Below are 25,682 nucleotides of genomic sequence, written 5' to 3' on the forward strand. Positions count from 1 at the left end.
CAATAAAATAATTATTAAAATAGTCAGCTGCGGCAATAACAAAATACCGTTTTTACTAACAAAAACGCATTATAAACAGTCTGACTGATAAAAAGCTCTTGATCATTGGATAATTTAATTCTAATATAATTCATTATATATAAAACTTGTCATTGTTTGAATGAATGACTTTAGAAAAAGTTTGTAATTCACAAGTTGACACAATTTTAAATATTTATTCGTTGACTTCACGGAGAATCGGAAGCAAATAGTTTCACTTTAAAGCTCGTTGCATTGACAGGGAAAAAAAGCATATTGGAATTAATTCATAACAATTTGAAGTGTTTTACAATAAAATTTGCCATAAATTCTTCAATTTATCGATAAGTTTCAGATAAGTTTGAGATAAGTTCGAGTTTATAAGAAATCTTATCGCATCCTACTTCAGCGCGCTTCAGTTCAGTTCAGTTCAGTGTTCAATGCGTTTTGTTACTAATTACGGGCAAAAAAACACCTATGAATGTTAATCTTTATTTATTTATAAATTATTTGTTTCAAAAGCGTCTAGTTGTTGTTGTTGTAGCTATCGCTAATATAGCTGTTATTGTTAATACTTAATGGTACAAATGTTTTTGTTTTATTAACTGATATTTCAAGTGCTGTTCGATATTTCGAATTGACTCAATATCCGCCGCGATTTACGACTAATTGTTTAGTCTGTTGGCCGCCGTTAACGGACTTAGACGTGTTAAACAAATACTCCCCGCTATTAAGTGACTCAAAGGATATGTTTTTTGTTTGTTAATAAAATTCTTCTCGGTAGAGTTTTTTATTAAGAGAATGTGCTAAAAAAATTAAAGTTTCGAAAGTATATACTAGTGTTCAGTAGAAATCAATTTACATTGGATTGATGGTCACAAACTAGTGGCTGTGAACTCAATATGGCAGAAGAGAATGGTATTAATTTTATTTAATTTAATAATTTAAATATTTAATATATAGAAATTTAAAAGTGTTTTAATTTAAACTGCAAAAAACCAATTTTAATTAATAATGTTTTAATATTAGTAATAAGAAAAAAAAACTTTAAACTTGTCTGTAAGTTTGAATCTCAATATTATAATGTCTATAAGTGATTTTAATAATTATTAAATTAATGTACATATGAACTTTGAGATAATTTTGTAATAAAAATATTTAAAAAAAAATTTAAGTGTATAATTAAATATAATTTTAATCTTAATAGTGTAAAAAAATAGTTTTTATATAATTTTATTAGTTTTCAAAGTAAGTTTTATGAATTAAGTAAAGTACACATTATATATTTTTAAGTATATATAAATATGCAATTTAAAAACAATAGATTTTTGTTAGAAGTTTTTTTTTATTAAAAAAAAGAAATGTTATAATGTTAATTTTTTTTTTTTTGCCGAGAGTGACGCGTTTTTATGACAAAAAGAAACTATTTAAAAGTTTAAATTTTTGTCCTTGTTTCTTTGCTATACAAATTTGTCTAATAAATATAATATTTTATCAAATTGGCATACATAATTTATAGAATAAAATGGCAATATAATAATTCAATAAAACTTTAAATTAAACTTTAAATAGTCAAAAATATGCCATGCATCTCTACATTCCATACATAATATATTTTAAGAAAATATGTAATATATGAAATTTGAGATAAATTATACCTAATTTTTTTTAAATTTTAATTAAATAATAATTTTATTTATTGAAATAAATAGAATTTAAAAATATCTTCTAAAGTTTGGATTTCATTTTTGTTATGTTGGTTCTTCTAAAACTAAATTAAATACTTATAATTATTTTATTTCCTTAATAGTATATAAGTAAAATTATTTAAAAAGATATTTAGAATATAAAAGAGAAATTAAATGAAATTGTTTTTCATTATTTAAATATATATTTTTTATTTTAGTCCTTTTGAAAGGACCTTCTGTGCTTTATTATTTTGTATATATATATATATATCTATATATTTATATCTATATATTTATATATATATATATTTATATATTTATATCTAAAAACATTGTTATAGAGATATTTTTTTTTAAATTATTATATATAACATAAAATAACATATAACATAAAAAATAAATAAAAAAATATGTGTATATATAGAAATATTTTTATATAGATATTTTATAATATATAAATGAATACAACATATAAAAATGAAACTATTCTTTAGAAATGAAACTCGAATCATTTAATATTAAGATTGATTTGAAAATATTTATATATTTAAGGATCGTTAATTAAAAGTATTTCATTATAAGAAAAATAAAACTTAACAAGCTATTGCATTTATTAAAGAATTATATTGATTGATGTTTCCCACAATAAATCATATGAATTTTAATAAAAAAACAATATTGATTCGTAACTTTATCTTATCTTCCAGAAAAATACTTTTAATAATTAGCTGGAAGTTAAAACAATACTTTTATTACTTATAAATTAGAAGACAATAAAATTTTTAGAAATTGGAGAAAATTTAAGGCAATAAAGAGCATATAACTTGATTATTATATTATAATTATTAAATATTATTAAATGTATTATAAATGATAGATCCTTTAAACTGAAAGGAAGAAGATTTCAAATAAATATTATTCAATATATCAATATATATGCTTTAAGTCATTGGAGCAATTTTAATTTGTAGAGAGAAATGTGTTAAATTCGTAGATCAATCCAATTTGAAGTACTCAAAGTATTTATGTGATTCTGTTCTGTTAGGTAGAGAATATAGAGCTTCTAATTTATAGATTGAAATTATAATATGTTAGCTATGTTAGTTAGTTGAAAAAATAATTTAAGCACAAATTATATGAGATAAAATATTTTGTAAATATATATTACTCACATATACATAAAAATATATGTCATATATATTTCCTGTATGAAGGTAAATTCATATATCATATAGCGATATATGCATTTTTACTCTGCTCTTTTCTCTTAGGGCCACATATATGCATTTTTTTACAGATGATATGTATATAGTAGAGATCTAAAAATTTTGGATGCTATATTTTAAGTTGCGCAAGGTTCTAAGAGTGCAAGGAATTAATAATAAAGTAGTGTAACATTGACTTGGAATCTTCGAAGATTATCCTTTGCTATCTCGGGAGTACTATTCACAATTAAACTCGCTTAATCCTCAGTAAATCGTTTAACTAGTTACAATAAATAACAAAAAACGGAAATAATTGCATATCTATATAGCAACTTCCTAATAGGAATTAGTTATTAGTAGAGGAAGGGATTATTAACCTGAATAATTTATTAAAATATTGTTACAAAATTAAAAAGTTAAAAGCAAGAGATCGATGTAAATATCATGAGTATAAATACAATTTGAATAATGTTAATAACAATTAAAACAACCATGTAAATAATTGTTGTTAAATATTGAAAAATATTGGTAAATACGTTTTAAATTAATATTCTGTGTTCATTAAACAACTTATAAATTCCTATTATTAAAACAACTATAATAAAAAATATATTGATTTATTAACTAAAATCTCTTATTTGTTGCTAAAGGTTTTAAATAGCAATATATTTTAGTTTAATTTTGTATTAGATTTCACTATAAAATTATTTAATAGCATGATAGCAGATTATAGCAGATGTACTGAGCGTCTGGTACTCGCTATCAAAGTGACTGTGTAAATAATGCAAATAGCATGAGATAATATTAATTCTGTCATTGTGAATTTGTGTAGCATGACAGATTTTATTGCTGCTTTGCTTTTGCATTGACTTGCCTTTATTTAAAATGTAGTAGTAATCAATTAGTAATTAAAATAATGACAAGCGGTTAAGATTTCATTTTACTTTGTTTTAGAATTTAGATTTGTTGGATTTTAATTTTATGGGTATATAACAAATACTGCTAAGATCATATTAATATATATTTTTATATATATTTTTCTAAAAACTGTACAAAGTTTTAAAACATCGTCAAAGTTCTATAATGTGATTTCTCATTTTGGATGAATGAAAGATTGAATATTTGAAATAAAATAAAATCTTAATAAATATAAATCATATAAAAATATTAAAAAAGTTCCATAAAAAAATAATATCGATGTATTTTTCATTTTTCAAATTTTTGGATTCAATATAGGATCGTACAGATACTTTCATTAAACTCTCTGTGGCAACGAATGTGTAAATTCTTCTCTATTTTTCCCTTAAAGTCGTACCCCTATTCACAAAGCAACGCTGTCTTCTGCTTATATTGGAGCTTATAATATACGATTTTTTAATGATGTTGCCTGCACACACACGTAGAATATATACATTAATTTATGGGTCATTTCTTTTCCAGTGATTATGAACTGTACAAATCCTCGCCTTATATAGGTTAATGCCCGGGTTATACGGGGGATTGAAATCGCGTAATATGAAAACGCGTTATAAGGGTACCGTGTTATATGGGGGATTACTGTACTTTACATTTATGTTTCTATTACCTTTTTATTTATAGTTTTATTATATTTTATTATTTTTAGCTTATTTAAAATTAAAATTTTGTGCTTATTTATAATATAATTGATTTTAATACTCTAATATTATGTATTAAATTAAAACCATTGATTAGAAAGGTTTAAACGTGATTATAATCCTTAAATTAATTTCATTTAATTGAATTAAAATGAGACTCGGAAGCAATTTCATGACTACGTGACTTAAATTTACGTGTTAATCAATTACATTATAAATAATCAGTAAAATTAGAAGGTTCCTGAGTTTTAACAAAATGTAAAAACAAATCAATTTAATCTCTTAAGTAATTTTGATTGAATTTAATTTGAAGGTAGAGTTTCAAAATCGAACATGTTTTTTTGTTCAAATAGATTATACATTTTAACTAGTTTCTAGTTTCTAACCATGACAATATATTAAACTTGCTTTGTTTAAAATAAAATACTTAACAAACACATAATTCTAGTACTTAGCGATTATCACCTGTAATATCACATCGCCATAAATCTTGAAGTGTTTCTCATAGAAACACATTGCACACATTTTAAATCATAATTTTTATAATTTATAATGTTTTAAAAAGAAAGTAGAAGTATTTACGTACTGCCAGGTATGCGTACCGATAAAGCTAACTAAGTTACACTTAAAGAAAAATATCTATATAACAATACTCAAAGATATTCGCAAAGTACTAAACTATGAACTAATATTTTGACTTGTGCGTATTGAGGCTTGTGCTTATTGAGGTTTGTGTGTATCGAGGCTTGTGCGTATCGAGGCTTGTACGTATCAACGCTTGTGTTAAATATACACTCAAGAAAAAAAATCTATATGACAATAGTTAAAGATACTCAAAGATATTCACAAAGTACTAAAGTTTGAACTAATATTTTGGCTTGTGTGTATCGAGGCTTGTGCTAAATATTTTCCTGTATTGTTCGCCTACTTTTCATAATCGCTTTCAAATCGCTTATCATTGATAAGCGGTTTCGCAGCGATAACAGGAAAGTTTGTTCACACGCTGCATACGCAACTTATCGCTTGTAAATTCGCTTATTTTGACGTGCAATTACAAAAGCTGCCATTATCAGTTTTTTGTTTTTGTTATTTGATTTTATTGCTTGCAACATTTTTATTATTTTATTAAAGACGGTCGCATTAGATAAAAGCGTAATTGAGACATTTTAATATGATTGATGCGTTGTGAATTATTTCATAATAGCTTAAAATTTAAAGTTCAGCCCTCGATATGTCTTTAGGGTTTTTTCGAAATTGGTTCAATGCTAAAGATAAACGGCATTATTGAACCAAAAAAACTAGTTAACAACTAAGTATAATAAATAATAAATAAAGTAGTCAATTTGATAAAAATCTCTAATTTGAAGCAGTAAAATATTCCTAGAACAATGGAAAATGATTAAAAAATTGATAACAATTCAGACTGAGTTCTAGGAATATTGATTAGCTTTGCAATGTATGCAATATACCTTTGTTTCGATAACTTTAAATCTAATAAATAGTTTTCAATATGTATAGACAGGCATTAATTATTAAATTTAATCATTCAGATGAAAAGATAATAAAAAAATCACCATCAATAGAATTAAAGAATTTTGGTTATCATGCACTATAATTATAGCCTAAGATGTTGACCATTTAGTATGTAGGGCATATATATTTAATTCACATATGTTTTTTGAAAGCTTCAGTTATTATCATCTGAAGTTATTCACATGTTGAAGTATTGCTCTTGAAAAGAAAAATTCACCTCCTCTAATACCATCCAATAGACCACTGCAATACGCTCAATATAGATATATTTCAGATAACTTTATATTTTATACTTTGTATGTTTACTTTACTTACTGTTGTCCTTTTATTCTAGTGAAACATAGGTATGTTTACATCTTTTATAAATTGTGAATGCAATGCTATAAACTGATCTTCACCAAAATAGTGCGCCTGTTGCTTACTATACAGTATACGAAATAAAACACTACTCTTATTCTTCGTCGGAATCAGTCCCCTTCGAGTCCGCGTTTGCATTACTTTGAAAACGATTCCTTTTTTTTATTGAATTCCTCTCGTCCTTTACTGATGTTTTATATTCTTACTCATATATAACCAATCTTTCTCCTTGTTACCTTGTTACAATCTATGTTAGACAGGTGATTTCTGTTTGCAATCAGGTATTTCTTCTTTTCAGAAGCAAATTTTCGATATTATTTCAATTATCCGTTCGTGCGTTTATATTTTAAATAATGTTTCGATTCATGTGTCATGCCGTTTTTCGATGGAAAACTTTAGCTTCAGCATTATCCATTATACATACAAAGGCTGCTTTGTAGAAGTCTATTTTTCAAAAATTATTTTGTGTCCACTATTTCACATCTAAAATAAGCTTTCCTATCCATCTTTCTTTTGATTCAGAGCCTTAGCCTTAAAAGCTTTGCCTACAGCATTGTCCCCGCAATATATAAAGCTTAGCTGTTTTATAGTAGTTAACTTTCCAAAAATCTTTTATTGTGTCTACTATTTAACAATCGAAATAAGCTTTCCTGTCCATCTTCCTTTTGAAGCGGAGCCTTAAAATCCTATAAAACTTTGAATTCCGCATTGTTCCCACAATATAAATAGTTTGGCTGCTTTACAGTAGTCAACCTCCCAAAAATCTTTTTGTGTCCACGATTTCACATCCGAGATAAGCGTTTCCTATTCAATTGCCTTTTGAATCGGAACCTGGATGGTTTCTTCACTCATGTGCTGGTTATTGATTTAATTATTTACCACGTTTTGCTTTCAGCATTTCATCTGTTCATTGGAGTTTGAATCAATGGAGATTATACCGATAATTACGAGAACTGTTGTCTCGGATACTTAAGCTATCTGGAGTGTTACAGTCTGCTTATGCTTTACTCCTTTACTCCTGTGAAACTTTACTTACACAGAAAAGTTTTTGCTGTTTCGGAATATATATGGGACATAATAGCAGCATCTAAGTGCTAAATATGCTCTGAGCTTTCGATATCATTTCACAAATTCGACAAACATTCGTTGCAATGTTCGATTTCAAGTACAGCTGAACTAATCAAGCATCGCAATGCAGAAACCATTTGAAACATTACTACAAATATATCCACAATAATCCGGTTAAAAATTATATTATTTAATTGCTGTTCAAATAATCTTTCTATACGTAAGCATTTTATTATGTGCCAATACTAGGTAGTATTATGTCATGATTATATCTCTAATAAAAAGTACAAATTTATATTATCTTAACAGCGCATTACGTTCGTGTAGGAGTTATTTATAATATTAAATAAAAACGTAATACACCGCTTAGTCAAAGTGATTATTATACATAACGAGTGTACATTTTTATATTATTGTCCATAAAACTGAAAATATTCTCAGGTCGTAAATAAAGCTTATTATATTTGTTTCGATAGTATGTCAGATTAATAAGGTTATTAAATATACATAAATGTGTAATAACCAAATAGGCTATCAGACATTTGATATCAGTTTTATTATTTGAATCCATGTGCATGTATTCTTATATATGAAATTTTTTTATTTATTTTTATATTCAATGATATACGCAATAATATTAAAGAACAATTGAAAATATATCCTTGAAAGTCTACGGATTATATTAAAAAAATTATATATGAAACTACAAAAACACATATATTTTATGTCCTTTCAGAAAATAAAGGCGGAAATGACGCTAATAGCGCCGGCTCCAGTGATACAACTAATATTAACGATGTCAACGAAATAAAGGATGTAACTAATGAAACCGATGCAACTGAGAATAATGACGCAACTGATGTTAGTGCTCTAAAAGAAAGAAGTATGGTACCAGTGGAAGAGAAGACTGCAAAGAGTGATGACCTCATTGAGAAATCAAGTGAAGATAATACACTAACCGACCCTAAGAATGTGTCTGAAGCTGAAGGGCAAGTTAAGGTAAAAAAAGTTCTTTAAAGTATTTATAGACTTTTAGAGAATGGAAACCGTATTATAAAGGTTTTTATTAAAATTAAAGAGAATGTGATATATGTAAACATTTTCATGTGATTTTTATTTTCTATAAGACTTTTATATAAATTGTATGTAAAGGGTTTAAGAAATCAAAAACTTACAGATTTTAATTAAAGCAGTTTTGAGGTTATTACGTTATAACATATAGTAGACATAACCAAAAAAGACATATTTTTCTTCAATTAATTCAATTAAATAATCCTTCAAAAATATTAATTTAGAGAAAAATATGAACTCTTCAATTCTCGAGTTCTGTATACCTAGTAATTCAATATACAATAGATTTATTGGTTAAGAAAGAATAAATTCTTTTTATACTAAATATTAAAAACTTTTTTCATAGTGTATAGATATGCCATAGTATAGATATTATAAATGTATAGATATTATAGAAAATAATATATGGAAAAAGTATGCACATATTTTTTTCGCATATTCATATAAAGTTCATAATTAAATTTTTACAATCTTTTTCAATTTTTAGAAACTTCCTTATCCCAAGTCCATATTCTTCATTATAAGCAACGAATTCTGTGAACGTTTCAATTACTATGGCATGCGAAGTGAGTATAAAGAAACCAATATCAATTTTCTTCTTTTCTAATAATAATATCAACAATACCACTCCTTGTAGCTGTCCTTGTACTCTATTTGAGTCGACAACTTGACTACAGTGATGATGCTGCCACCATTATTTTCCATATATTCACAATGGCCGTTTATTTCCTTTGCGTTTTGGGTGCTATCATATCAGACAGTTGGCTTGGCAAATTTAAAACGATTATGTATCTCTCGATGGTGTATGTTTGTGGATCGGTAATGGTTGCTTTGGGTGCAATGCCGCCTTTGCATTTACCAGGCGTAACGTTTACGATGATCGGTTTAACGTTAATCGCTCTGGGTTCTGGAGGCATAAAACCGTGTGTATCTGCTTTTGGTGGAGATCAGTTTAAGCTACCCGAACAAGTTAAGCAGATGACAACGTTTTTCTCTTTGTTCTATTTCACAATCAATTCGGGATCATTGATTTCTACAAGTGTTACACCCATCCTGCGTGAAGATGTACATTGTTTTGGTGAGAAGGAATGTTATTCATTGGCATTTGGCGTACCAGCGATTTTGATGATTGTGTCAATAAGTAAGAATTTCTTAAATTATAAATGATAATTTCTACCTCTCAACACTAATATGTTATCTTAGTTGTATTTGTGCTTGGCAGACCTTTGTATAAGAGCAAACCACCAGCAGGCAATATGGTTGTTTTGGTCAGCAAAACAATTGGAGTAAGTTTATTGAATAATTTTGTGAATGCAGAAAACCCTTTATTTACATTTTTGTTATGATTTTGACTGTAGAATGCTATTTCCACAAAATGGAAGGAGAAGAAAACTAACCCACGTGAACACTGGCTAGACTATGCTGACAAGAAATACGATAGACAACTTATCGAAGATGTGAAGGTTTTAATGCGTGTTTTGGTATTGTATTTGCCTTTACCGGTTTTCTGGGCCCTCTTCGATCAGCAAGGCTCTCGTTGGACTTTCCAAGCAACGCGTATGAACGGTGATATGGGCTCATGGGATATAAAACCTGATCAAGTGCAAGTGCTTAATCCTTTGTTAATTTTGGTTTTCATTCCGCTTTATGATGTTGCATTCTATCCAGCATTGCGATTAATTGGGGTCAGTAGACCATTGCAAAAACTGACTTTAGGAGGAATCTTAGCTGGCGTTGCGTTCATTATATCAGCTGTAGTCGAACTTAATCTGGAGGTAAGATGAAAAACTGTGCTTAATGAGATTTATATTATACGTTAATTGATATCAGATATTACGATATTTGTTTGTGAACGATTCTAGTATTTTTTATATATTTGCATGTACAACATTACATTGTACATATATTTTAAATATTAAATGTTTGAGTGGAAGATATTTATTGTAGGATCAGACTAGTATAGAGGTTTAAGTTACTTAGATATATATATATATTGTACACACAACTGACTATATATTAGAATTTTGAAGCATGTAAAAAGCTAATAAAAATATTGTGGTTTTGAAGTTCATTGTATATATTTTCTGGTAACGAAGTATCTACCTCTAAATTTGGTTACTCTCCCAATCACAGCAGCAAGAACATTGATTTACACATCATTTGGCTGTGATCGAATGTGCGCACTTATTATAATATTGATTCACTGGGATCCAGACGAACTAGTCGATCTCTTATTAAAAATAATCCAGGGGATAACCTCCAAAAAATTATCGGTTTGTAATTTTCGAAGTTAATTTCTGAGTATGTCGTTGTTGTTATGTATAATGATATCTTTCACTTACTTCAATCTCAACCTCATATATTTTTTAGTATCTTGAACTATACTTTATACTTTCCAAACACTTAGTTGAGATAAATTGTATCAACATATAATTTATAACAGTAATAGTTATATGTTATTATAACATACAACTATTATATGTATACCTATGTTATTGTAACATACAATTGTTATATGTATATATATATATTATATATCTTTATAATTATTTGCTCTATGACTATATTATTCTCTACTCTAACGCTTTTCAATCTTTGTTATTTTCCTTTCTAGAATACCTATCCTGTTCTTCCTATGCAGAATAATGCACAATTACGTATTTATAACGGCAATTCTTGCAATTACACTATTACTACTAACATACCAGGTCTAAATAGTTTTGATCTAAAAGAACGAAATGTTTATACAAATAAGGATATAACTGTTAACGGTGTTTTTAATATCGATTTTAAGATTGAATCAACCGATGATGGTAAGTAACGATTTTACTATATTCCATGTTTTTCACTTCTAATATATCATAATATCTTTCAGGTTGCCAATCCTACACAAATCAACAATATGCCATGAAGGACAAGAAAGCTTATTATTTATTTTTAGGAAATAGGAATATATCAACTCCCTTACATTGGGGCGAGGATTTTGTAGAGAAACCATCGAAAGGAAGTCCTTTAGCGCGTACTTTTGCAAACGTAGCCGAGGGCAGTCGAATTACATGGAAAACAGCAAAAAAAGAAACTGTTGAACATCAAGAAGATGCTTACCAGCATAACATAACAGAATTTAGTAAAGGAGAGTATAAAGTTCTTGTTGGGGATAAGGAAATCTTTCAGACAAGTTTGGAATTGGGTGGTGTATATACCATTTTAACAACTCAAACGGCAGATGGCTCATTCCAATCAGAATTAATTGAAGTGACAGAACCAAATTCCGTAAACATTTTGTGGCTTATACCACAATATGTGGTACTTACTTTGGGCGAAGTTATGTTCTCTGTGACGGGACTTGAATTTTCTTACTCACAATCACCAATTTCAATGAAATCTGTACTGCAGGCTTGTTGGTTACTAACAGTTGCATTTGGTAATGTTATTGTAATTATTATAGCCGAATTGTCTTTGTTCGATTCACAAGCAAATGAATTCTTCCTTTTCGCGGGACTTATGTTTGTTGATATGATTGTGTTCATGTTTTTGGCGTACCGATATGTGCCAAATGATCCTATGAAGAACGAAGAAACTGAACCATTGACTAAGGCAAATCACGAAATACAGCCACTGGAGGGCGTCGATAATAAAGCCAAAGAGACCGATGATTAACATTGGTTATAGATTCTAAGTAAAATATTTTATTGTATATATATAATATAAGAAGGAACTTGATATTTTTCATAGTACATGTAATAATTTATATCATTTTGCGTACTTAAATAGCTAAGCATCATGTGTCTTTGTTATGACAACATAATAAATATAAATCTTAATGATAATTAAAAGAGTTTGTTTCGATTTGAATTATTTCTAGTTTTTAAAATTATTTACTCACTTTTGTTAAATAATATTATATATGCCTTAATACACAATACTTTGCCTAGAAAACGTATCCGATTTTACCTAGTGCTGGCTATGCGCAATTGAGGATATTTAATGGCGTGCATGGGTGTGATTACAACTTTTCAACGAATTTGAAGGAAAATGCCACGTTCACTGTGAATGCTCTTAATGCCTATGAGGATAAATTCATACCAATAAAAAATGGAAATTTTACATTCTTATATCAACTGCACAATGAAAAAGAAGGTAAGCGAAGAACACTCTGTCGTTAAACTAGTGAACTTGTAAGTAGGGTAACAATTTCTAGAAGCGAAGGTTTCTCTATTAACTTTAAATGTATTTTCACTTTTATTTTTACACCTAAAACTTTTAGAGTGCCCACAATTCTCAAGTATCGAAAGAGCACATGAATTCAAAGATGCTACAGCTTACAGCCTCTTCATACAACCTCAACATAATAGTGAACCACTGTATTGGTTTGAGGACAAAGTAGATAAATCAGCACGTGGTGCTGCATTGGTGCGCACCTTGGCTAATGTGAACCAGTTTCATGATATTGTTTGGAAGGAAGCAAAATCGGGCACTATAAGTTCCAAACTTAAAGCTGATAATAAAAAGCAGTTAGAATTGCGTGCTACGGAATATATGGTTATGGTAGACGAGATTATGGTGCATCAGCAGGCATTGGATCAAGGCGGGGTGTATGCATTAATTATAGGCAACGCTAATATAGTGATTACTAAAATGGTAACAATAACCGAACCAAATTCAATCAGTATACTTTGGTTAATACCACAATACATTGTGTTAACACTGGGTGAAGTAATGTTCTCAGTTACTGGTTTGGAGTTTTCATATTCTCAGGCGCCAATGGCCATGAAAACTGTTTTGCAGGCCTGTTGGTTATTAACCGTTGCGTTTGGAAATGTGATTGTGGTCATAATTGCAGAAGCGAAAATTTTCAACTCACAAGCAAATGAGTTCTTCCTATTTGCGGGACTGATGTTTGCCGATATGATGATATTTATGTGGATGGCTTACGATTATAAACCTAATAATCCAGTAATAGTGGAAAACGATTTACTTACTAAGAATAAAATCAATAGTACAAGTAGTGATTATAATAAACGTAGTATTGTTTATCCAAAATATTCACAGAACAATATTGAGTATTAATTTAAGAGATATATTGAGATATGAAAAACAAAATTTTAATAAATTAGTAGAAATAATAAACAACTATTAAGCTTTTTAATTAATAAATTTAAGAAAAAATATCTGTAAGTTAATATACTCAAAGTATACCGAGAAACATAATTCTTGAGAATTTTTTTAACTGTTCGCTTTAAGTTACCTTACCTTATCAACTTTTTTCTTATATTAAAAATCCATCCGTCAATTCTATATGGTTGTGTAGCGTTTAGCGTCAAACACTACTATTCACCAGTTAGAAATTGCACAAAACCAGGCTCTGAGAAAACTTTTCAAAGTTCCATGGTACATTAGGACTAATGACATCCTCAGGCACATCAAGATTGATCCCATCAAAAATACATAAAGGATAGAGCCCTAAAATTATTTGCGGAATATGATAGCCTTACTAACACCGCGTTATCGAATCTCAGAATGGTTACAGCCTCCTTGGGGAGATATGCAGATCTGACGTCAATTATTGCTTAGTCTGATGAAGTGATAAACAATAATCCAGTCAAGGGCGCAAAGAGGGGTTTTGAAGAAACCTCGTTGTTAATAGAGAGTAAAAGTGCTCAGGTGCACTGACTCAACTAGCCTCAACATAATAATAATAAAATCGAAATTTGTGGTTTCGAATCTTCGAATAACGTTAGAGACTGCTTAATTGTGGATACATATATATATTAAAACAGATCATGGGCTCAAATAAGTCTCTGAGTAAAGCTTGTAGGAGTTTTATATTTTAAGAATTTCAGTTGATTTTATTGTGGAGTTTAATGATGTAAACAGAGATCTTTTAGGATCTTGGTCATGAAGACGTCTTTTCAATCAATGAGTGCTTTCAATTATTTTAGTTAGTTCATTTCTAAATTCTTGTTTGCTGAATTATGTTTCTTTTAAAGATCGGTGAGATTCTATTCTGAATAAAAAAATTTATGTGTTCTAAATAAATAAAATAGATCTGAATCTAAATGACAGAATTAAAGATTAAGCATAGGATTAATTCTTATGTTCTTCGAGCTCTCTTCCAAATTCTTTAAAAATATCAAAAATATCACTTTTCGACTTCTATGCTTTTTAAGTTATCTTCTAAATTCTGTATAAATATCACCCATCTTATTAATTTCTATGCTCTTTAAGTTCTCTTCAGATATTATAATTTCGCTTAACTTTCGTTTTTTTTATTGTTATGATATTGCTTTTATGATCACTGTTTGTTAGGTTTTCTAAGAGATTTCATTTTGAGCTATAGCAAGCAAAATATGTCATGATAAGATAAAGGTCGTAGACAAGTATATATATGTCAGCAAAATCAGGCTAATAACGACTAAAACGGCAATTTTTTTGGTTTAATAATTTTGTCTATTTTAATTTGTCTTTTTTATTACATAAATACTTTAGCTACTCATACTTTATGGTTATAAAATTTTCTTATAAAGTCAATTAAATACATTAATATATAAAACACCAAATACTTTGAGAAAAACTAAAAGAATTCATAAATAAAAAATAGAAGCTCAGCTCCAAATAACAACTAAACATTACAAACATTTTATACCATATCTAGATTATTAAAACTAAAATAAAAATTTAAAAACCCAAATCATTAACTTAAATTTAACTCTTCTTATAAATTACAGTATAGCTTTGCAATAATTACAAAATTTTATCACAAATAATATTTTACACCTATTAAAGCTTACGCGTATATGGAATACATACTTGAGACTTGAAAACTTGTTAGATACTTAAAATCTTTTGAGCTAATCCTACTGCACTACGTCACAGTTTCAGTTTCAATATAGCCATTATGTATATAGCCCAGTGATGGACCTCCCAAATATGTTGAGGGGTCTGTATATGAATTAGTAAGGTTGCCATTATCGCTATTGTCCAAAATTCGCTCGAACACTGCATCCAAACGGCATCGATTCACAGTATAGCGTAGTTCGTTATTCGATTCTGCTGTTAAATTATTCAAAATCTGGAAAAGTTCTGATAAGTGCAATTTAACATCGACATTATCTCGTATATGTGTCGGTATATCAATGCCACTCTAAAAGAAATATTTTTTCAAAAAAAAAAGGAATCATAAATTTGCATAATAATAGATAGAAATTATAAAAAAATATAATTTTTTAGTTTAACTCACCTCTCTAATCTTGCTCTCTGTTGTCGGCGTAGCAATTTTGATGCTAAATTTAGTGCAATGCGCATAGATTTGCTGGTCCACAGCTTGTGGCAAACGTTCACGTATTAACTATAAATAATTTATATCAAATAAAGTAAAATAAACAAAGTAAATTGTTTAAAAAATATATAAATCTCTCTTAACCTTTCTCTTTAAAATAAAAGGACTCTCGAAACCTCTTAAAAAAATAAAATAATTTATTATATCTCACCTTCGCTATTTCATCAATTTTACCGGGAGCGCCAAATACTGTTACATTATAGAAACCGCCATACTGTAATTTCAAAGTTTCTGGACTACTGCACGTTATTATTCGTCCATCCTTTAGTACTCCAATGCGGTGACAAATTTTGTCAATTTCAGAGATTGAATGGGATGTGAGAACAATAGCACGTTGCTCTTCTAATAAATCATTTATTGTACGATATACAATTTGACGTGTAACTGGATCCATATCACTAGTTGGTTCATCCATAAGCACAATTGAAGTACTTCCACAGCATGAAGTCGCTACAGTTAATTTACGCCTATTACCACCACTTAAGTTCTTGACAAGAACATCTTTGTAGGTTTCCAATTGATAATACTCGAGAATATTGGTTATAAGCTTAAATAGATTTATGGAAATTTTTGAAATCGATTTATATGAATAAAAATATTAATGAAATTTTATTACTGATTAAGTATTATTCTAAATATTCTTAGAGATTTATATATATATATATACAAAAGAGAGTATGTGTATATAGTTCATTGGGCACATTTCTATATGAGTAATATAAATACATTATAAGATCAGTTAGATCAGTTACCTTTGGTATATCTTTTATGCGGCGTAGGTGTCCATAGAATTCTATGCATTCCTTTACAGTTAGCAATGAATCCAACGTATTTGTTTGCGGACAATAAGAAATTTCATGCTTTTTTCAAAAAATATAAAAATAAATGTTTTAAATAAATAATAATTGTGTTTGAGTTCTACATATACTTACATTGAAGTAGTTAATCAAACCATAACTGGGTTGTATTTGTCCTGAAAGCATTTTGAATATTGTTGATTTTCCAGAACCATTTTTACCCAACAAACCAAAGCATTCACCCGATTTAACAGCAAAAGTAACATTTTTTACTACGTACTGCCCATGATTATAAGATTTACTTAGGTTATTAACCTTTAAGGCATGCGGTGCATCATATTGATCATTACGTTTAAGTGAATTTTGTATTGAAACAATTTTCACTTCCTCTAAGCTCTTTTTATCGCTTTCACATATGCAATCCAAGCGACGACGTAGTACATCTCTCCAACGATACAAGAAACCACTTTCTATTAGAACATTGAGAATAACAAAGAATAGGCCAAGCACAAATAATGATATTAAGTGGGGTTTTAATAGATCACTATTGACTGGATTTTTGTAGGAGTTAATATCATAACGTTTAAATACCAAAGACACCATATAATTTTTACACAATTCCAACAGACCATCGGCGAGTGCATGCTGTGGAAAGATAAGGAAGGCACGATTCAGGAAATAACGCCATTCATCCCAAGTAGGTGTATCACCAATAACACCAAGTAAAACAATGATGGCCATTGTTGAGAGTGGTATGATGACATTCATGCAAAATATGGTTACAATAGCGACACTGGCATCTGTGAAACACTTTTCCAATACATGTACAGCTGGTATGCAGGCAAAACTGAAAGTGAGATGTGCATGGTACAGATTTATAAACTTCACAGCGTTATAATGGTTATTATTAATTGAGAAAAATAGATGAAGTTTGAAAAAACATTTACCCAAAGAAAAGTGCCAAGACAATCAATCCCCAGATCTGTTGCCTATCCACAAAAACGGGCATACCAAAGCATAATATAATAACTGAGCAAACTGCTGTCGCTATGATTATAACCTGAAAGTTGCATTTTAAATGAAATACTGGGAACAGTATAGACTTATGTTTAACTAACCAAAAAGTCCCATATAAAAGCTACTCCCCAATAAGTTGCCGCATCCACTCCACATAATTTCTGTTGCAATTTTTCGCCATTCATCCGCTCATTGACTAAATAAACCGCCGCTACTGCTACAACCAAACAGAAAGCGATGAGCAATATAAAAGCCATGCAGGAGTCACCAGCTTGACGTAATCTAACAAAAAACGAATATAAATAAGCACTTCTGTAAATATGCCTATCTGATAAAATTTACATGGATGAAGTGCTCAGCTCTCCATAACCTAATTTCCATGGTTCATTATACGTGGTAATCGAATAACTGGTATCGTTCATCTCAGCCTGCATGAGATGCGAATTCAAGTCGTTTAACCAAGCCATCATAGCATGATATCCCTTATTGTTATACCAAACCATTGCTTTACTTTCGTTGAAAGTATAACCACCATAACGTTTACCGTGATAGTCATTCAATGTATCCAGTATCCAATAAAAACCTTTTTCAGAATTCACAAACTCTTTGCAATCCATACCAACTGAACACTCTTCTTTAAGTTGACCATACACATCATTTGTGAACTCAGTACCGTTTTCCAAGCTTAGCATTTGTGTTGTTTTCGGGTATAAGGACGCTCGGCTAAGATTTATCGTTTTATCAAAATCATCCTCTAAACGATAGGCCACAAACCACATAGCTAATAACTCAAATATAGCCGGTAGTACAATCACACACAGCAGCATACGATAATTACGACTAAAGTGTATCAAACGTTTCCAGAACAGATGACGCACAGCTTCGCAGCGTGTTAAGGGTTCTTCACGTACTACATTTACATTGACATCTTTCTTGAGATCTATAGGCTTCATTATTTCGACTGTATGTCCATTAGTCAATTTAACATTGCAAGTATCCAAATCCTTAAAAATATTTTCCAGGTTTTGGCTTTGTATGCTCAACTCACTGATACGACCGGCAGCTTGCAATTCCTGTAAGTATTTTAGGAAGTTAATAGTATTTTCGGGGTCTGGTTGATCATAGGCTATCTGCAGTTGTAATTCTGTTGCATTAACTCTGTCTAATATGTTAAAATCTGTTAAGTGTGTTTTAGCAGAATTTTCAATATCAGATGCTGTTTGTTGATCGCCGCAAATCATTGTGACATTATAGCTTCCAGTGCTGTGATGTTTTAATGTTTCTGCGGAGTGTTTCGCTTTAATTTTACCCTAGAATTTGAACTTCATAAGTTTTGTTGTGTGAAATAAAATTAATTTCCAACTTACATCTCCCATTATTACTATATTATCGCTTAAGTACTCAGCTTCATCTAGAAAATGTGTTGCGAATATCACCGCACGCCCTTTACGTAAGCGTTCAATAAGTTCCCAAATATCTTTACGGGCTTTCGAGTCAACACCATTGCAAGGTTCATCGAGTATAACGACATTTGGTGATGCTATAAGATAAACATGTATTAAATAATATTTCAGTAACAGTATATACAGTACTCTCTACTTACCAATAAATGCTATAGCCACACATAAGCGTCTTTGATAGCCACCCGATAATTGTGCAGCCTGATACTTTTCGTATTTGCCAAAGCCCAAATTCTTTAAAGTTTTTTCTACTTCTGATTTATAGCCATGCTTAAGTTTGATCTTCGCATACAATTCTAAGTGTTCTCGGGCAGTGAGATTGGGTATAAGTATGTTATCCTGACAGCAAACACCAACCTTATCGTAGTCATCACTGCTTGTTAAAGCCTGCGAGAGTATTACACGTCCAGCTGTTTGTACAACTTGACCCGTTAACATTTTGCTAATAGAAATCGTTAGAATTTAATTATACACATTAATTAACATTTAAGATTAAAATATTTCAAATATATTTGAGATGGGTCATTACATTATAGTACTCTTTCCAGCACCATTTCTGCCTAGTAAACAAGTCACGTGATTGCGTTGGAATGAAAGGGATATATTGCTTACAGCAACTTTGTTGTCGGCATATATTTTGGAAACATTGGTCATGGTAGCACCCAAGCTCGAATCCAAATCTTCTCGTTGTACTTCAATAAAACGGAATTCATCTAAAAGAAGTTAAAAGAATTGCTTCCATGTCTTGCTTCAGTATTGCATATTTTGTACCTTCTTTAAAACGCTGATATAAACATCCAATAATAATATAGACAAATGTATCAATTATAATCATGAAGACTGAATAACCATAGTCACCACTCAGTCCCTCATGGAATACTTCTGTGAAGGATAAACCAATTTGTTGCAGTTCCATGCGCATTATATGACTCCATCCATACGAAAAGGCGGTAGTGAAGGATAAATTTATACAGAAATTTTGTAAGGTATTAAGTGTAGCATCGAACATCAAAACGATGATGTAGGGACAGAAAGTAATGAAGAACAACATGCCAGTTGCTACAGCACCAATTGTTGCCGAGTTAAAGAATGTTGAACACATAAAGCTATAAGATCATGAAGATATAAGCATATTTATATGGTGGATATTTTATAAAAACGTCGATACTAACCAGAAAGCTATCAGACAGGCACCGAATATAAGCAAATATATCATTATAAATAACCATTTCGTGTAAGCCAGTATGCCCCCAATGTAAACAATGATTGTAATGGTAGTAAAAATGAAGACTAACTCAGCGAATGTAACTATAATCCAGGCAGTAAGCTCTGAACAGGGTTTCAAACCCATAGAACGCATAATCTGAAATTTCAGTAACAAAATAGAAAAAAATAATTCAAGTATATTTTTCTGATAGTACCATAGTGTTTCGACTTTCACGCATCCATATTAAGTGCCGAACACAAGATTGAATTTGTGCAATAAGACCCAAGAAGAATGCTACTTGTACAGCTTGAGCAAGATATATGCCATTCTTAAAGCTGAAAGTTAAAATGAATAATAGCATATTAAATATTAAGATCAGGACATTATAAACTTACTCATCATCTATGAATGCTGGGTATGGAAATTGTTTCGTAAATATTCTTAATTTGTCTACCTCGTATTCGCCGCCTTCATTATCCATTAAATTCATTAGAAAGTTTAATATGCCTTGACGTTTCTGACGGTTACTTTGCCCCTCTTCCGCTATGTCACTAGTAATATTTTGACCATTTTCACTTAGTTCAAGCAAACTTTCCATATTATCATTTGTGTTTGTTGTATTTGAATCTAAATCAGTATAATCATTGAAAATAGGTGTAACTGTCGTTTCGGTAACATTATTGTCTTCCTCTGGATCCTCGAAATCAATATCGACCTGTGGTTTTTTAGAACTACTGTTAATACCATTAAAGAAGTTTGATAGTAGACTCGTATTCTGTTGTGAAGTAATGGTATTATTATTTGTATTACTAGTATCTATATTGGTAAACCAATCATCATCATCATCTTCATCATCATCATCGTCGTCATCTGTAATTATTTGGACAGAAAGTGGATTTTTTGTAGTGCTTGTTGGCTTTTCAGTAATCACACCCAATTTACGTAATTTCATTTTATTATGTTTTATGAGTCCCATATCAAGCACTTGTTTTATTTGCACAAAACCACGATGATACTTCAAATCACGTATCATACTGCGTGAGGGTCCCGGAAACCAAAAGCGATTTTTATTTTCAATTGTTGGTTGTGTATTATCTGTGTCCATGTGTAATTTATAAACCATATCTGTATCGTCAGTTTTATCGAAATGAATAGCAGCATAGAATAGTCGTTCATTATTCAGTTGATAAGCCATTTTTCTTAGGTCGTCTTCAGTATCCAGTGGTACGAACCGATCTACTGAAAAGCATTCAAGTATATTTTTTATTGTTGATATGACGTCAAAAACAATTGGATCAGTGCGTATTCGAGTTATAACTGATTCAATTTGATCCAGATTGAAATCATCGCCTATATAACTTTTCACGAATGGAGTTTGTGCTAACTTTAACAAACTCTCAAGTCCTTTTTGAAACGTTTCGTCGGTACGTAGTTTTACTAAGATCTGTTCCACAGCAATGGAAAGCATTTTCAAACGGTTCAGTTCTTGAAAGGTAGCATTTGACTAAAAATATATTCATATTTAAATAAAAATATATATTCGCGTTTACATATTTTTTTAATTATTGAGAGATATTTGCTAAATTTTATTAAAGAGGTATAGGAACCTAATAAAATGTGAATAAAAATGAAGCATAGTATTAGGTAGCTGCTATATATTGATAAAAAGTCTTGAGACTAAAAACTAGAAGGAATAGGAGGAATAAGAAGATGAAGTGTATAACATAAATACAAATAATTCAAAACCTGTTATCTGTATTTATTGCTTAATGGATAATACTTCTATTAGATATTTCCTCTAAAGCAATGACGTTCCCATATTTCTTATTCTTCCACATATACTTACAAATTTCATAATTGATTTGGTATCCTCGTTATATGGCGCATATAAAATTTTTCCATGTATGATTGGCTTAATAGCGTGCCAAGTTAATTTGCCGTGGTTAGAACTGGTAACATCCAGATATAGACGCTTACAGTATTTAGCTATAAAAAAAACCAATAATAATATTTTCTCCTTAACACATTATATTCGTACTTACTTGGCATGGCTTTAAGTTCATCATCATTGATTTCACTAAAATCTTCTGAATATATTATGTCATTAACTAATGGTATTGACTCAGTATTTGGAAAGGGATGACCACAAAGCAAATTACCACCTTTGACAAAGGTATTACGATCTGTATTATGGAGTGAAGGTTACGGTTTTATTAAAATAACGACAAATTAAGGACTGTATTAATAACCTGAGAATAATTTTTTGATATCGAAACTGCCATTTAACATTTGTTCCACTTGAGGTACTAGATCGATGACTTTTTCAACATTTCCTGTAGTTTAATAAAACATATGAGTAATTCACGTTAACAAAATGATCATTAAATTATTATTACCTCTTATGGCATCTAAGTGACCTCCAGTGAATATGGCGATGACAGTATTTAAAAAATTTCCCTTCTCAGGTAATTCTATAACCGCATTATACAAATTGTCATCATTAATGAACATTTGGACTATATCGATAATTGGTTTCATACTACAAAAAACGATTTTTCAGTATAACTTTGTATTGAGATATTATTTTATTTAAAATAAAATATAGGTATAAAGATAATAAACTTCATATAATTAGATACGCAAGTAACTTTTTCTTGACTCTGGTATATATATATATAGCCTGTTTTGGAGTCTTGACAGTTTGCAGGATTGTCCAATGGCTCTACAGAATAGATATAGTATTATCTATTAAAGTTTCTTTTGAGGAATATGGTACTCAAACCGTAAAAAATTGCTTATTACTAGAAGCGGTAAGGACCCCCATATCTTTCCCCTATTTCGATGATGGGACTCCGATCCCTCCATCATCCCTCTCTTTAATCGCGGTTTTTCTGACTCTGGTCACAGAGTCTACTGCTAGCCCAGGGTAAGGCTTGCGCGATACCCCTCCCTCTTTATTAATCCACAATCTACCTAATTTGTATCCATACTTTCTGGCTTAGATAAAGCTAGCCTGCTAGGTATTAAGTCTTTTGCTGCACTCTCTCTCGCATTAAATTCTCTGTTATTCTGAATTTACTCTTCTTCTTATTCTTATTTATATTTAATTGTCGTTATTAATATTGTATTAACCATATAACCATATTATGTATCTGTTAAAATTCATATTACAATAACACAAAATGCACTTTATATTAAAATATTTATACTGCATTAGCTATCAAAATTTAAGCAATAGATAATATATCTTATATTTACTTACGGTGCGTTATCCAATTTAGAATATTCTTCATATGGGGTCGTATTTTGACATCTATTCTCTATACTACAAATGTAGGAATAAAAACCAGGCAGGACATTGTTCTTAGTGGGCAGTAGACGGGTTGGAAATTGACAATCTTCAACTTGTTCGGGACCATATTTGAGACGTATGAGGTAGAGCAGTACAAATGCCATACATGGAAACACGAGCTGCACAAATGTCATCCACTGAAAATTTATTGAAGAAAATCATTAGAATAATAATTCTTATTCTATTTGGACTTAGTCTGTCCTACCGGTTGGCGCCAGCGCACAAGTAGATCTTTATAAAGCAGCGCCTTGATTTGGCTAGGACTAAATGTTACTTTTAAAAGTTTCATTTTTTTAAAAGTACTCTTCTCATTAATCCGGGATAAAATTGAATTTTAAACTTATAATGTATATATTCGCTATTATTTACGCATTCCACTCACGCCATATTTTGCATTGAACTGTGAAATTGGAAAATCAGCGACGGCTACTAATCAATAAATATCAACTGAAAATAAAAATATATATAAAAAAATTAAATTCAACTAAATTAAATTAAAAATTGCAAATGAGAAACTACGGACTTGCATGGCAATTGCAAAATGTTGAATAAAAAAATATTTTATAGCTCATGAGTTGAAGCATTGAGTATAAGAAAATTTACACTCAACACTTGAAGTCTTGATATGATTTTGATTAAACGATAAGCATCTTTTACGGGGTCAACCCATTTATAGCAACTTCTGTTGACTTTGTTGTTGATTTTATTTATACAAACTCACGCTTTATAGGTTGACTGTTCGTGGATTTCTCAACTCTTTCATTATTTATTTTTAAATAATATTTTATATATAATTTTTTTAATTATTTTTGTTTTTTATAAGCCTTTTTTTGTTTTTTGTAAACATTGCATATTTTTCTTATCAGTGAATTTTGCGATTTTATGAGATTAGGAAGATCATTACATATTATAACAACTTTTATTTAATTTTATTTTATAAGTCAAGTATAGTACCAAATATTTATTTATAGTATTTTTGTGTACAATGAACTTAAATTATATCTTTCAAGTTTTATGAAGATTTTGGAGGAAGTATTTTTTCAACATAAAAATTAACCACAATTTATTTTTAAATTTATTAAATTGAACGCAAGATAAAGAAGGGGCCCCAGCTATGCTTGGAACATGGAGCATGGAGCAATGCTTATTATCAATTATAATGTCTCTTGAGATATTACTAAACTATATAAACCAACCAATGATCATTTTAAAGATTTTATATTCTGAAGAAAATAAATTTGGGAATATGTCTATTGAAAAAAAAGAAGGCATGCACACTTGACATGTTCGAGAACCTAGTGTGTATTTGGGTTAGTTTAAGTGTAAGATGCTTGATACTTCTTGTGTAAGACAAGATAATAACGCATTGGCTAAGCGTAGATGGTAAGATATAACAAGAACTATCGAATGCAATCGAATGTAAAATCCTGAAAACGCACAAAAGAGGATGGCCTCGAAAGTGATCGATGGAGACAGTTAAAAATGGTTTATGTACATTATGGTTGTATAACTCCAGAGCTGCAGTAAAAAATTTAGATGAATGGAGGAACATTATTAAGTAGGTATAAGAATTAAGTCGACTATCAAACTAAAACGCTACTCTCATAGTATACCATCCTGAACACGCACAAAAGAGGATGACCTCGAAAGCGATCGATGAAGACAGTTAAAAATGGGTTATGTGCATTATGAGTGTATATCTTTAGAGCGGCAGTAAAAAATTGAGATCAATGGAGGAACATTTATAAGGAAGTAAAAGAATTAAGTCGATTATCGTACTGAAACACTATTCTCATAGTAAATATTAGTATCGAATGCAATCGAATGTAAAATCCTGGAAACGCGCAAAAGAGGACGGCGTCGAAAGCGATCGATGGAGACAGTTAAAAATGATTTATGTGCATTATGAGTGTATATCTTCAGAGCTGCAGTAAAAAATTGAGATCAATGGAGG

The 25,682-nt window shown here is 29.9% G+C and overlaps 3 protein-coding genes across 3 annotated transcripts; 2 read left to right on the top strand and 1 right to left on the bottom strand.

Annotated features, from left to right (window-relative positions):
- Nucleotides 1-310: 310 nt before the first annotated feature.
- Nucleotides 311-12,395, top strand: LOC119671092 (peptide transporter family 1). The gene is made up of 8 exons (XM_038081600.1): nucleotides 311-936; nucleotides 8,222-8,484; nucleotides 9,044-9,122; nucleotides 9,194-9,697; nucleotides 9,760-9,842; nucleotides 9,915-10,331; nucleotides 11,171-11,369; nucleotides 11,432-12,395. The coding sequence occupies exons 1-8, from the start codon at nucleotides 921-923 to the stop codon at nucleotides 12,214-12,216; spliced, it is 2,346 nt and encodes a 781-aa protein (XP_037937528.1). The 5' UTR covers nucleotides 311-920; the 3' UTR covers nucleotides 12,217-12,395.
- Nucleotides 12,380-13,626, top strand: LOC119667008 (peptide transporter family 1-like). Its single transcript, XM_038076287.1, has 3 exons — nucleotides 12,380-12,394; nucleotides 12,492-12,696; nucleotides 12,824-13,626. The coding sequence occupies exons 1-3, from the start codon at nucleotides 12,380-12,382 to the stop codon at nucleotides 13,624-13,626; spliced, it is 1,023 nt and encodes a 340-aa protein (XP_037932215.1).
- Nucleotides 13,627-15,000: 1,374 nt separating this feature from the next.
- On the bottom strand, nucleotides 15,001-24,172 carry LOC119671093 (ATP-binding cassette sub-family A member 13). Its single transcript, XM_038081601.1, has 21 exons — nucleotides 23,934-24,172; nucleotides 23,639-23,865; nucleotides 22,773-22,915; nucleotides 22,626-22,709; nucleotides 22,419-22,559; nucleotides 22,223-22,362; nucleotides 20,772-21,880; nucleotides 20,591-20,711; nucleotides 20,342-20,532; nucleotides 19,941-20,275; nucleotides 19,699-19,882; nucleotides 19,313-19,611; nucleotides 19,077-19,249; nucleotides 18,052-19,019; nucleotides 17,811-17,991; nucleotides 17,640-17,752; nucleotides 16,828-17,539; nucleotides 16,648-16,755; nucleotides 16,047-16,442; nucleotides 15,797-15,904; nucleotides 15,001-15,700 (listed from the first exon to the last, which is right to left on the bottom strand). Exons 1-21 carry the CDS (start codon nucleotides 24,015-24,017, stop codon nucleotides 15,422-15,424), a joined length of 6,096 nt encoding a protein of 2,031 aa, XP_037937529.1. The 5' UTR covers nucleotides 24,018-24,172; the 3' UTR covers nucleotides 15,001-15,421.
- Nucleotides 24,173-25,682: the final 1,510 nt, after the last annotated feature.

The sequence above is a fragment of the Teleopsis dalmanni genome, chromosome 1, assembly GCF_002237135.1.
Source record: "Teleopsis dalmanni isolate 2A chromosome 1, ASM223713v2, whole genome shotgun sequence".
Classification (NCBI taxonomy): Eukaryota; Metazoa; Arthropoda; class Insecta; order Diptera; family Diopsidae; genus Teleopsis; species Teleopsis dalmanni.

Coding starts and splice junctions, on each gene's coding strand:
- LOC119667008 (XM_038076287.1), top strand. Junction 12,697..12,823: donor ACTGCACAATGAAAAAGAAG/GTAAGCGAAGAA, acceptor TAAAACTTTTAG/AGTGCCCACAATTCTCAAGT.
- LOC119671093 (XM_038081601.1), bottom strand. CDS start 24,017: ATGAAACTTTTAAAAGTAACATTTAGTCCTAGCCAAATCAAGGCGCTG. Junction 23,866..23,933: donor TTGTGCGCTGGCGCCAACCG/GTAGGACAGACT, acceptor ATAAATTTTCAG/TGGATGACATTTGTGCAGCT. Junction 22,560..22,625: donor TATCAAAAAATTATTCTCAG/GTTATTAATACA, acceptor TCCATAATACAG/ATCGTAATACCTTTGTCAAA.
- LOC119671092 (XM_038081600.1), top strand. Junction 9,123..9,193: donor CAATTACTATGGCATGCGAA/GTGAGTATAAAG, acceptor CACTCCTTGTAG/CTGTCCTTGTACTCTATTTG. Junction 10,332..11,170: donor TAGTCGAACTTAATCTGGAG/GTAAGATGAAAA, acceptor TTTCCTTTCTAG/AATACCTATCCTGTTCTTCC.